At 42.7% G+C, this 12,422-nt stretch overlaps 1 protein-coding gene and 1 long non-coding RNA gene across 2 annotated transcripts in view; one reads left to right on the forward strand and one right to left on the reverse strand.

The window, feature by feature from the left end:
* The first annotated feature begins 7,672 nt into the window (after positions 1-7,672).
* Positions 7,673-9,241, forward strand: LOC307052086. Its single transcript, XR_013810852.1, has 3 exons — positions 7,673-7,871; positions 8,629-8,701; positions 9,082-9,241. It is a non-coding gene; the product is annotated as an uncharacterized lncRNA (long non-coding RNA).
* A 2,430-nt stretch (positions 9,242-11,671) lies between these two features.
* EPB41L4A (erythrocyte membrane protein band 4.1 like 4A) overlaps positions 11,672-12,422 on the reverse strand; it is a gene marked incomplete at both ends in the record, with an annotated part of 179,736 nt that continues 178,985 nt past the window's right edge. The window contains one exon of the mRNA XM_079701588.1: positions 11,672-11,800. Coding sequence (XP_079557714.1) covers positions 11,672-11,800 — 129 coding nt within the window. The remainder of the gene's footprint in view (positions 11,801-12,422) is intronic.

Genomic DNA, 12,422 nt, shown 5'->3' on the forward strand with positions numbered 1-12,422 from the left:
GCTCTTAAGCTGGACCGCTTTTCAAGGAACAAATTGATGAAGAAACTCAAACTGGGTTTTGTGCCTGCAATGTGGCAGGAGGCATGCAGAGAAATCCCCTAATTCAGAATAATTTTAAATGCTGGATAAAATATTTTAAAATATCTTTCTAAATGCATGGCTGAGTTGGTTGAAAAATAAGGGAAGTCCTCAGGGGCCACACATAAGAGATAGCATGAACCCAAAGTAAGTTCTGGAGCTCGCATTTGCCTGGGACATCTACCTACCTATCCCTGGTGGCTTGCGGCTTAGGCTTCATAGGGCCAGTTGGGAGTTAGGACATCAGGCCTGAACAAGTGGAAAGTAGAACTAATGACCCGTGCATAAAGTTGTGACCCCTGAAAGGTAACACCCTCAGTAAGTGAATTAGGTACGGTGGGGGGGGGTGGGAGTGAATCACCCTACAGAGAGAAATAGTGGAGATAATTAACCCACTTATTATTAAGAAGGACAAAACAGGGGAAATGTTTCCCTTGAAAGTGACTAACACCAGCCTTCCCTCATGCAGGAGAGAGCACAGCCTATTCTACGTGGAATGCATGAGACAGTCTGACAGTGCTCCCAGGGTAGCAAGTGCCCCAAATGCCTAGCAACACCATACATAAATCTTTTCTAGAGGAACACACCCAAATGATTACCACAACTTAGTTTCCAAAGAACATATGCTTACAGTTTAAAAACAAACATAAACCTACAAGAAAACAACATGTGACAGTGAGTGGAAACAGTTAAGACAATGCCAATTTTTGACCTTGAGAAAATCTAAATGAGTGTGTTTATATTTAAATATAAATCTCAAATATACTTTTTGAGAAATAAAAGGGGGTACCTAACAAAGGAACAAAAGATATCACAAGTAACTTACATCTTTAAAGAACCAAAGAGAAATGCTAGAAAAATAATTTCTAATAATTGACATTAGAAACAGTATAGGATCTGGCTCAAGATAGCAATGTAAGAGGCTCCTAAGCTCATCCTGCCACAGACACATGGAATCAACAGCTACATACGAAACAACTCCCTCTGAAGGAAATCCAGAAACTACCTGACTCCCACTCATTGGGCAAATGAGAAAAAACCCACATCAAGCTAAGTAGGAGAAGCTGAGAAACAATCTCGCCATAAACCCCACCCCTGGTGCAGCAACACCCAACTGGGAGGGAACTCACTGCTCCCAGCTTCTTCCTAAGGAGTGAGGGATTTAGACACCCCCAATCTGGTGCCCCAACTTTTAAGACCTCCACCTGAGAGACAGGTGCCCGAAAGACCAGTGGGGCTTGCATCCATAAGACCTACAAGGCCATAGGGATCTAAAAGATAGTTCATAAAGGGCTCCCACAGACTCACAATGGCTAACCCCCCACGCCCAGCACAGAACCAGTAGACTGAAAGCTGCCCAGTCTTTCCAGAAAAGAGGCCTATTTGCATACTTTGATAGCTATGACCTGACGGCTAGGCTTCTAATCTAACACATATCAAGGGGCTGACTGCATTTTTTGCTCCCTTCCCCCTACAATTAATGTTTTTGACATGATATCTTACAACTTTTTGTTTTGTATATCCCTTAACTACTCATTGTAGATATAGATGATTTTACTACTTGTACTTTAACTTTCTTACTGCTTTGTACAGAGTTGATTAACTATGTTTACTGTATATTTGCCTTTACCAGTGAGCTTTTTCCTATTGTAATTTTCACATTTCTAGTTGTGGCCTTTTGTTTTTCCCTTAGAGAAGTCCCTTCATCATTTCTTATAAAGCTGGTTTGGTGGTGCTGAACACTTTTAGCTTTTGCTTGTCCATAAAACTTTTCATGTCCCCATCAAATCTGAATGTAAGCTCTGCTGGGCAGAGTACTCTTAGTTGTAGGCTTTTCCCTTTCATCACTTTAAATATATCGTGCCACTTCCTTCTAGCCTGCAGAGTTTCTGCTGAAAAGTCAGCTAGTAGCCTTAGGTGAGTTCCCTTGTAGGAAACTTGTTGCTTTTCCATTGCTACTTTTAATATCCTCTCTTTAACTTTACTTTTTTCCTTTTTTTTTTTTTTTTTTTTGCGGTATGCGGGCCTCTCACTGCTGTGGCCTCTCCCGTTGCGGAGCACAGGCTCCGGACACGCAGGCTGAGCGGCCATGGCTCATGGGTCCAGCCGCTCCACGGCACGTGGGATCTTCCCGGACCGGGGCACGAACCCGCGTCCCCTGTATCAGCAGGCGGACTCTCAACCACTGCACCACCAGGGAAGCCCACTTTTTTCCATTTTAATTAAAATGTGTCTTGGTGTGATCCTCTTTAGGCTGATCTTCTTTGGGACTCTCTGTGCTTCCTGGACCAACAAATTTCAAAACACGGCATAATGGATACATTCCTCAGAAGCATAACTTACCTAAACTGGCTAAAGAAAAAACCTGAATGCTTCTACAACCATTAAAGAAATTAATTCAGTAGTTTAAAATCTTCTTACAAAGAAAATACTAAATCGAGACAGTTCTAAAAGCGAGGTTTAGGGGCTTCCCTGGTGGCGCAGTGGTTGAGAATTTGCCTGCCAATGCAGGGGACACGGGTTCGAGCCCTTGTCTGGGAGGATCCCACATGCCGCAGAGCAACTAGGCCCGTGAGCCACAATTACTGAGCCTGCGCGTCTGGAGCCTGAGCTCCACTACAAGAGAGGCCGCGATATTGAGAGGCCCGCGCACCGCTATGAAGAGTGGCTCCCGCTTGCCACAACTAGAGAAAGCCCTCTCACAGAAATGAAGACCAAACACACCCATAAAATAAAATAAATAAATACATTTAAAAGCGAGGTTTATTTTTTAATTCTGACATTAAATTTTTCAGAGAAGAGGAAAAGTTCTCCAACTAATTTTATAAAGCTAGTATAGGCATACTCCACAGAACATTTCCCTGATTAATGTTTTCCCAATAAATTAACTCTTGTATTTAATACTCCAACATCATATAACATATATATCATTCAAAACAACATTTCAACTACGTATATAGGAAATAATATATTTAGGACCCAAAACTCAATACATTTTTACCAATAACAACAACAAAAACAACAACAACAACAAAGGTGTGGGAAATGCCCTGAGTTACATTACAAACACAGATGGCAATATGTTCTCAGCATCATGTGTCAGGAAATCAAAAAACACACTGAATATCAACGAAGGGGATATTCACACAGATGCCAGTAGTGATAAAAGAGGCACTAAAGTATCATCCTCAGTGTGAGTCATTCTCTGCCACATTTCCACAGTGCCTTTCATATTTCATATTACCCTTTTTTCCCCTAGTTTTGTATTATAAGAACCAAAAAAGCTGAGGAAATGTTAAAGATTAATGAAAAAGAAGCAAACCAAGCAGAAAAGCAGTAACAATGAAAGAGAATATGTTACTGCTGACAAAGCAACTATTTGTTAACAACTATATTGTTTGGTGATCAGGAAGCAAAGTTATAGACATTTACAGCCTAATGTTATAGTTTGTTATTTAATTGAGGTTTGTTTACTATATTTTAGTTACATTTTAGGAAATTGGTTTGGGTTAACAAGTAACTCATTATAATTTTACCATTTAAAACAGAGGGCAATAGATTCCCAATTAATATTTTTGCATAGAACATCTGATTTTCAGAAACAAATTACTAATATTAAGTAGATATCTGTATAATTCTAATATCAAAACTATCAAAGACAGTATGAGAAAGATAATCACAGTCCCCTCTTGTCCGTAAACATAAATTCTAAACAGAATATTTTTTGAAATGACAAGTTTGGTTTCTTCCAGAAATGTAAGATTGGTCAACATTAGAAAATGTATTAATGCAATTCACCTCATAAACACATTACAGGAAAAAAACCTATGTTCATCTCAATAGAGGCAGGAAAAAAACATTTAATAAAATTCAACATTCACTCATGATTAAAAAAAAAAAACTATTAGCAAACTAAAAATAGGGCACTTCCCTAACCCAATAAACAACAAGAAATGCATTAAAATGTCATACACGTCATATATACATGCTGAAACTTTAAGAGCATTCCTTTAAAGCCGTGAACAAGACAAGGATGTCTATTATCACTCTATTCAACATTGCCCTAGATGTCCTAGTCTCAGCATTCACACACACACACACACATGTGTGCATGCTCACACAGTGTAAGTAGAAAGGAAGAAGGCTTCCACAGATGATATGATTGTTTAAAGGGAAAATCCAAAGAAAATCTACAAATGCTTCTAAATTATAAAAAGTATTCAAATTATTTAATATCTATTGTATATTAAATCAGATCCCTAACACCCAACGTAAACAAAATGTCAACCCCATATGGATTAAGCACTTTAAAATGAAATGTGCACTGCTTATATGCAAAATCTTACTTATGTTCCTGATGAGAAAACTGGAATGGCACAAGGAGTGGGGTAAGAAAAACAGCCCACTTCTCACTCTCCACCCCTTACAGGGTGCATTAGTTTTCTCTTGCTGCCATAACAAATTAACACAAATTTAGCAGCTTAAAACAACACAAATTTATTATCACAGCTCTGTAGGTTGGAATTCTGTCACGAGTCTCACTGGGCTAAAATCAAGGCATCAGTAGGGCTGTGTTCTTTTCTGGAGACTCCAGGGGAGAATCTGCTTCCACATACATTCAGGTGGTTGGCAGAATTCAGTTCCATGCAGCTGCAGAAATGAAGTTTCTGTTTCCTTGCTGGCTGTCAACTGAGGGCCATTCCCAGCTTCTAGAGGCTGCCTGTATTATTTGGCTTCAAGGATCTTCCCCCTCCATCTTCACAGCTAACAATGGAAGGTTGAGTCCCGTTCCTGCCTTCTCTTCTGCCACATCTCTGACTCCCCACTTTTCCTCTTCGTTTTTTATCTCCTCATCTCATGGTCCCTCACGTTAATCATATCTGCAAAGGCCCTTCTTTACTATGTAATGGAACACATTCACAAGTTCTGGGGATTAGGGTGTGGACACCTTTGAGGGACCATTAGTCTGCCTACCATACAGAACAAGGAAACTGGGTCTGTTCCACACTTGCACTAACACTGTATGTCGTTTGTACATCTTTCCGTAATGCCTCTGCTCCAACAGGGTAGAAAATATCCCCCTTTTCTCACGTCCTTTCTGCTTGTGTTGGCTGAATTACTGAATTTTCCTTCCCAGGCTACGTGAGGTCGAAGCAGACAGGAAGATGAAGAATTTAGAATTAATTTCCTAACACCAACATTATCCAATAATTGAAACAAATGCCTCCCCTCTATCTGTTCTTGAAACATCCAGACTTTAGGGACGAGTTACAAGTGGCAGATAGGAAAGAATGGGGTGGGAACAAAATGTCAAGCCATTAAAAGAAAAACAGCAGCATAGTTCTCCCTTCCTTAAGAACTCAACCCGAGAAGTTTCCATACCTGGGGTGGCAGTCAACAAGGAGAGTCTAGCTCATGAGAGTCATTAATTGGGTGTCACTATGTACAATACAGCATGAGATAATTCAACAAACCTTCCTTAATTCTTTAAACTAACCTATGTGGTACATAGGTAAAGGTATTATCATGTAAAATAGGAACACTGGACTTAGAGAGGTGGTCATATACCCAAAAGCACAAGCGTCAAAGAGCTGGATCGAAACCTAGGTCTGCTGGCTGCTCAAGCCCAAGGAAATTTCCTCTCCCTGACTTTCCCTAGCAAGAAGGCAAGATTGAAATTTGTTATAATCCTCAAACGGTACCCTTCAGTGTATTCAAATAACACTCTCTGAGGTGTCATTCCCCTTCCCCAACCTTTCTCTCCCCAGATGCTACAGAGAATTCCTAATGCAGGACTTAGAGTTATTTACCTTATTATCATACACATTTACTTCTGTATGGTCACTGTCCCTATTGTCCCAACAGGGATGTCATCATTCAGGCCAGTCCTTGTGTGATGATCACTGGGCTCTGGGCTTGAATTTTCTTTTTCTTTTCTTCTTCCTTCCTTTCTTTCTTTCCTCTTTCTCTCTCTTTTTATTTTTCTTTCCTCCCTCCCTCTCTCTCTTTCCTCCCTCCCTCTTTTTCTTTCCCTTCCTTCCTTCCTCCCTTTCTTCCCCTCCCTCCCTCTCTTTCTTTCTGCAATAAGCTTCAAAGAAACAAAGAAAGGTGCTGGGATGTGGTCTCTGGGTGAGTCTCTATAGGACTCACAGGTGCAAGGAGACCCAGGTGCTAACACACAGTCCAAATCACCGCAGTCTTTATCCCTTCAAGGAGTTATGGTTATCAGCAAGAAAGTAATTAACTACCTCTGCTTTCTTTCTGTGGTAATAATCAATTCTAAACTTCCAGAATAAAATCCCAACTCCTTACCACAGGTACAAAGCCCTACATGATTCGCTAATGCCTGTCTCTTCCGCTGCCTCTGACGCCATCTTGCACTCCACACGCGCGCGCGGCTCCAGTCACGCTGGCCAAGGTCTAGCTTCTGAGCACCTGAAAGGTGACTAGTCTGAACTGAAATGTACTGGAAGCATAAAATGCACACTGAGGGCTTCCCTGGTGGCGCAGTGGTTGAGAATCTGCCTGCCAATGCAGGGCACACGGGTTCGAGCCCTCGTCTTGGAAGATCCCACATGTCGCGGAGCAACTAGGCCCGTGAGCCATGGCCGCTGAGCCTGCGCATCTGGAGCCTGTGCTCTGCAACAAGAGAGGCCGCGACAGTGAGAGGCCCGCGCACCGCGATGAAGAGTGGCCCCCGCTCGCCTCAACTACAGAAAGCCCTCGCACAGTAACGAAGACCCAACACAGCCATAAATAAATAAAATAAAATAAAATACACACTGGATTTTGAAAACCTAGTAGGAATAAAAGAATGCAAGGTATATCACTAATAATTTTATGGTGAGCACATGTTGAAATGGTTATACTTAACACATGTTGAGTTCCTCTTAATTTAACTTGTTCCTTTTTAATGTGACATTTCTAAAATTTTAAAATGACATTCGTGGCTCACACTAGATTCCTACTGGACAGCACGGCTCTATCACATTTTCCCCTCCTTTGTTTCCTTGGCACTTACACTATCTGGACTTAACAGTGTCCACGTTACCTGTTTAGTGTCTTTCTCACCCAACTAGAACGTAAGACAGGAACTCTGCCTCATTCACAGCGGATTCCCAGGCATTTAGAACAGCGTGAAGCACAGTAAGTACTCAATAAATATTTCTGGAATTAATGACCTTACTCTTCCTCAGCTGGAGACGGTGAGCTCTGTCTGTCCTCTCCCAGAACACGAGGTCTCAAGTCTTTTGGGCTACACCCGCAGCTCAGCGCTGACCGTGTGCTCTTGACACCGGGTGGAGGGGTGGTTGGGTAGCCACACTGGATAAACCCGCCTCCCGCGCGGAAAAAGCTTCCCGCCCGACGCTCCCGGCGCTCAGCGAACTCGCGCTCCTCAGAACTCTTTTCCCCGGGCAGCCCGCCCCTCGGCCCATCAATGGGCACTTCGCCCTCCGGCCGCACGGCGGCGTCTCGCAGGGGCGCGGCGGCCGATGGTACAGTCCGTCCTCCCCGCGCCCCTCGAGCAGTGAGTCCTTCCAGTCATAGAAAAGCATTGTGGGAAGGCTACGCGCTCTTTCTAACCTCACCTCTCTCTCGGCATGTACGGCGGCGGAGGTTCGGGCGGCCTTGGGCCTGTGGCCGCTTGGCCTCCGACGGCTGGGGCGCAGGGCAAGAGCGCGTGGCCGCCCTGAGTCTAGTGAGGCTGGCGCCGCGGCCTGGCCGGGTCCGAGGCTTCCGGTTCCTGAACGCGTGGAGGGCAGCGAACTGGTCTGGCCTCCGCCACGTTGTCGGTGAGACCTCAGAAAGCCCAGAAGCGGCCCCGGGTCTGTGTTCCCACGCCGGGAGATGCGGCGAGCGGGGTGAGGGCTTTGGGGTCGATTGGTCATCGATTATATGTCAGGGAATTTTTAATAGAAGCGGGGGTTTCTTGCGTGTGACAGGGAAAGGCCTCACCGTATAACGGCACGTATGCCTTTCTTGTCACGGTGGGAAATCAGGTCAACGCAGAAGTGCCATTTCAGATTTAGATCTTGATAACTGTGTCCTGGTGCAGAACTTGGCGGAAATCGAATGACCATCACCAGCTCTGCAGGCGAGTTTTCATGTTCCTGCAGAAAAGATCAGTTGCCTGGAAATTTTAAGGTTTCATTCATGTGAAAGACTTTAATTTGGTGTTCGTTACCTAGTCGGATGTTGAGTCGTAAAGGAAACTGTAGAGCTGGGCTTAGTTCCTCTCCCAGCTCATCAACACAACAGTTCATCTCAGCCAGCTGTTTTGGGGTCCGCAGCTTTGTGCCACACAGCATTCCTTACGCGGTTTTCTTGCCGCCTTTGTGTTGCCCGTTCACTTTTGGAAACTAGTGGATGAGGTGTCAAAAAAGGCGTAAACCAAACACTTGTGCAGCGTTTTCCTGCCCTAGTATTTGACATCTTTGGTGTAGGAGCTGCACAAGTAACAGTTATACTCCTGTATTATGTACACATGTAGTTTTGATTCTGCCAGCGTTAAGTGTATGTTTGTCTTAATAGGTTTTAATTTTTGTTCAGGTGAAAGATGTACGCTTGAAGCATAGACTGCTGCTAGCTGACTAACTATCTGGGAGCAAAAAGATGACCTAAGGTAGGGTGATAGTTTTGAATTAGAAGTTTTCATACAGCAGTTATTTGTGATGTGAATTTTATCTTTCTAGATTGGGGGGCCTTCTCTAGTGGGTATTAGTTTAATTAGTTATTAAGGGTTCACTAGTATTAGTACTGCTGCATCTGAAAACAAATTGTTAACTGCAAATGGGATCGCTTCTTCCCAGCTTATTTGTCATGAAATCTTTACATGATTTTATGTGAATTGTAAAAAACCACTTGCCAGATCTCAGGCATGTTTTATGTTGACATTTAAAGTCCAGAATTACATAACTTAATCCAGCGAAGAAGCATGTACTGAAAGTTTTTAAGATGTGGTGCATGTAAATGTCAAATTGAGTGCCTTATTTTTCCTTTTAGGATGTCCTCGGTGAGGAACTTGACAACTTGATCTTCGAGAGTTGCTTAGAGTATTTAAATTTTCCAGGATTGCTAAAAAAAATACTGCTTTTGGATAGTCCATAAATGTACATCTAAAACAGTGGGGCTATAAATAAAATAATTTAATGTGCTGCTTGGAGGTTTGTGTGCTAAGTGATTAACTGCCAGAAAATAGCATTCTTTTACTGAAGGATCATAGGGAGGGTACCTCCCTCTCCCAGCAACTTCAAAATTATGTTAAATCTCAGCTGTTAAGATTAACATTCAGTGATAGCTATCACTGATAGCCTCATGAAATATAGGCTTATGCTAGGCTCCAAGGAGAAACACGTGCTTTCTTCTAGTGCCTTTTGCATGATGAAGTGAACTAGACTATTTGGTTTCTAGGTCACAGGTGTGCTCTATGTTACTGCATTTTTTTTTTTTAAGCTAAAAGCAAATCTGCCTTCACTTTGCAGGAAAGAACAAGTAGTGTATTCGGGCATTCAAAATATTTATTGAAAGCACTGAACTAGGAGCTGGGAACACAATGGTGCACAAACACAGTTCCTCCCTTTGGAAGCTTACCTTTGTTTGAATGGAGGAAATGTCATCAGAATTTAAAACTTGGTGAGACAAGTTCCATGTATGATAGGATTTGACCGAGTCAGGGAAACCTGAGAAGGCAGTTAGGACTAAGGGTAGGTAAGTATTTATGCAAGGCAAAGCTGACCCCGTGCCATGTACAGAGGCCTTGAGCTAAAAAAATGGGTATGACCATAAGTCCAGATTTCTGACGGTTGTAGCTTCTTTCCCTCTAAGTGTCCTCATTTAGGTAAGAGTTGAGTGCTTAATGAGGCTTGAAGGTGGCCATTATGGGAGCTCTGGGTGTTACAAAATGAGGCTGAACAGGTAAGAGGCCAGACCACTTAAGGCTCTGTATAAAGCAAGGGGAAATCCATGATGGAAATGCACATTTGCAAGAAAAGGGGTGCTGATGGGCTATTTGGAGGCTACTACCACTGTCTATGTGAGAGATGACCACCTTGGGCCAGGGTGGTGGTAAAGTTAAGGAAGAGAGATAGTTAAAACTATAGCAGACAGGAGTTAGTAATAAAGGATGTGTCCATAATGACTGCTAGGTGTGTAGTCTTGTACATTTGCAAATTCAGCTGGGGAGCAGCATTTTCAACTAGCTCTATTTGAATTGCCTTAGAAATCTAAGTGACCCCTTTGTACTACGATGGTTTTTAGTCTAGGCTATAGAAATAAACCGTGGAAATAAATGAGATCCACTGGGGTAGTGGAAGAGGGCCTAGATTTGAGATACTCTTAACTGGAGAGGTAGAACAGCGTGAGCTGCAAAGGATAGTCAGAATGGTAGAAACAATGGGAAATGCATTAAAGAAACAAAATATTGTAAGGTAGCCTAAAAGTTAACTTGGATTTGGTGACATGAAGGTGATTTTTGAGGTCTACTTTAGTGGAACAGTGGGGGAGAATCCATATTAGAGATGGTTTGAGGTAGTTGAGGACACTGGCTACAGATAATACTTTTTTTTTTTTTTTTTTGCGGTACGCAGGCCTCTCACTGTTGTGGCCTCTCCGGTTGCGGAGCACAGGCTCCGGACGAGCAGGCTCAGCGGCCATGGCTCACGGGCCCAGCCGCTCCGCGGCATGTGGGATCTTCCCAGACTGGGGCACGAACCCATGTCCCCTGCATCGGCAGGCAGACTCTCAACCACCGCGCCACCAGGGAAGCCCCTATCCTTTTAAGAAACTTGGAATGGGAGAAAAAAGTGGTAGCTGGAGAAGAATAGGTAAGGGGAAGATGAAAGATGTCCTGCATGAGTATTTCTGTTTTTCCTGTAGACTGCAGTCATCTGCAGAGAGGAGACGTCTGAATTAATTTTGGGGGAGAATTAGCCAGACAGACTGGAGGGACCATTTCAGGTAGAGGGTCATGAATTTATAAGCTGAGGTCAACTGAAATCCACACATAGCCTTTTTTTTCTGAAAGCACAAGACAAGGACACTAGAAATTAAAAGCAGCACTTAACAAACTTTTTTTTTTTTTAACATTTGCAAATAATCGGTGGAACTTAATGCCACAAAATACAGTATTACAAAGAACATTTATGTGAATAAAAATATCTGCAGTGTGAAAGTGATGCTTCAGTCATGCATTTGTGCACAGGCAGAGATCCACCCAGAGTTGGGAACAACCTTTTCATCCCACTTGGTGTACTACTGCACAGCTAGCCAGCTGCAGCCCAGGATTCCAGAACTTTGAACCGAAGCATCTGGTGTTGGTTGTGGCAGACACAAGATAACTTGGGAGTTTCCAGGAAGGAAAACATGGCATCAAGTGAATAAGTTTTAAAATACTGTCTTTCCAGTTACCAAATAAAAAGGCCCTTAGGCACAAATATACTGTAGTTAAACCTTTAAAAGATGCAACAGACTCCATTATTTTCTTCTGAAGAAACACTTCTGCAGGTCCAAGATACTTGAATAATTATAATTCACAGTTTCAAAGTAAAGGTGGCACACACACCCTTCCCCCCCCATCCCTAGCCCTTCACTGGGATTAAGTCTCTATCTTGAGGCGTGAAGCTTGCGTAGTTTTTATTGTTTTTGCTGTGTGTTTTCCAGCCAGATTGCTTGTAGATGTCTGAGATTTTTCTTCAATCAGGCTATCTTTAGACCCGTTTCTTCTCTAGAAAAGAATGCATTTGAAAAATACAGAAAGTAAGATTCAGAGAAGAAACTACAGCCAAATCAATTTTATTAACACAGAAATACTAAGATTTAAGACATCGAGTTATATTTAGGAAAGGTATGTAATGTCAAAAGCTGTTCAAATATTCCCTTTATTTAAATAGTTATGATAAACAACATGAAGATTGTGTTTAAATCTTAAAAAAGTTACTCTGACAGTTACATGCATAACAAATCTTACTCATGAAAATCAGGCATAAATCTCAACCCATTCCCCCAATGAGGTGTCATTTCCATGGTAGTTGCTGCTAACCCAGGCTCTCGGGCCTCCCGCTTTTCCAAGGAGGGGCAGAGAGATGAAGAGCATGGCGAGCTGGGGGTAATTTTTACTCTTCCCTGATTGTATTTTCAGTAGTCACTGAAAGAAACCTGTACAACACAATGCCCTGGGGACCCGCATCACTTGGGGCTAGAGCTCCCTGTTAGCTGCGGTGGCCCCATCCTGGAGAAATGGGACTGGAGCTACCAGAGTCTGGTAGATCTAGCTAACAAGCATATTTCCTTCCGCACAAGTACCTGCCCATACATAATGAGCTACACTCCAGAATTCCATTATTTTG

The sequence above is a fragment of the Hyperoodon ampullatus genome (assembly GCF_949752795.1).
Source record: "Hyperoodon ampullatus genome assembly, chromosome: 4".
Classification (NCBI taxonomy): domain Eukaryota; kingdom Metazoa; phylum Chordata; class Mammalia; order Artiodactyla; family Ziphiidae; genus Hyperoodon; species Hyperoodon ampullatus.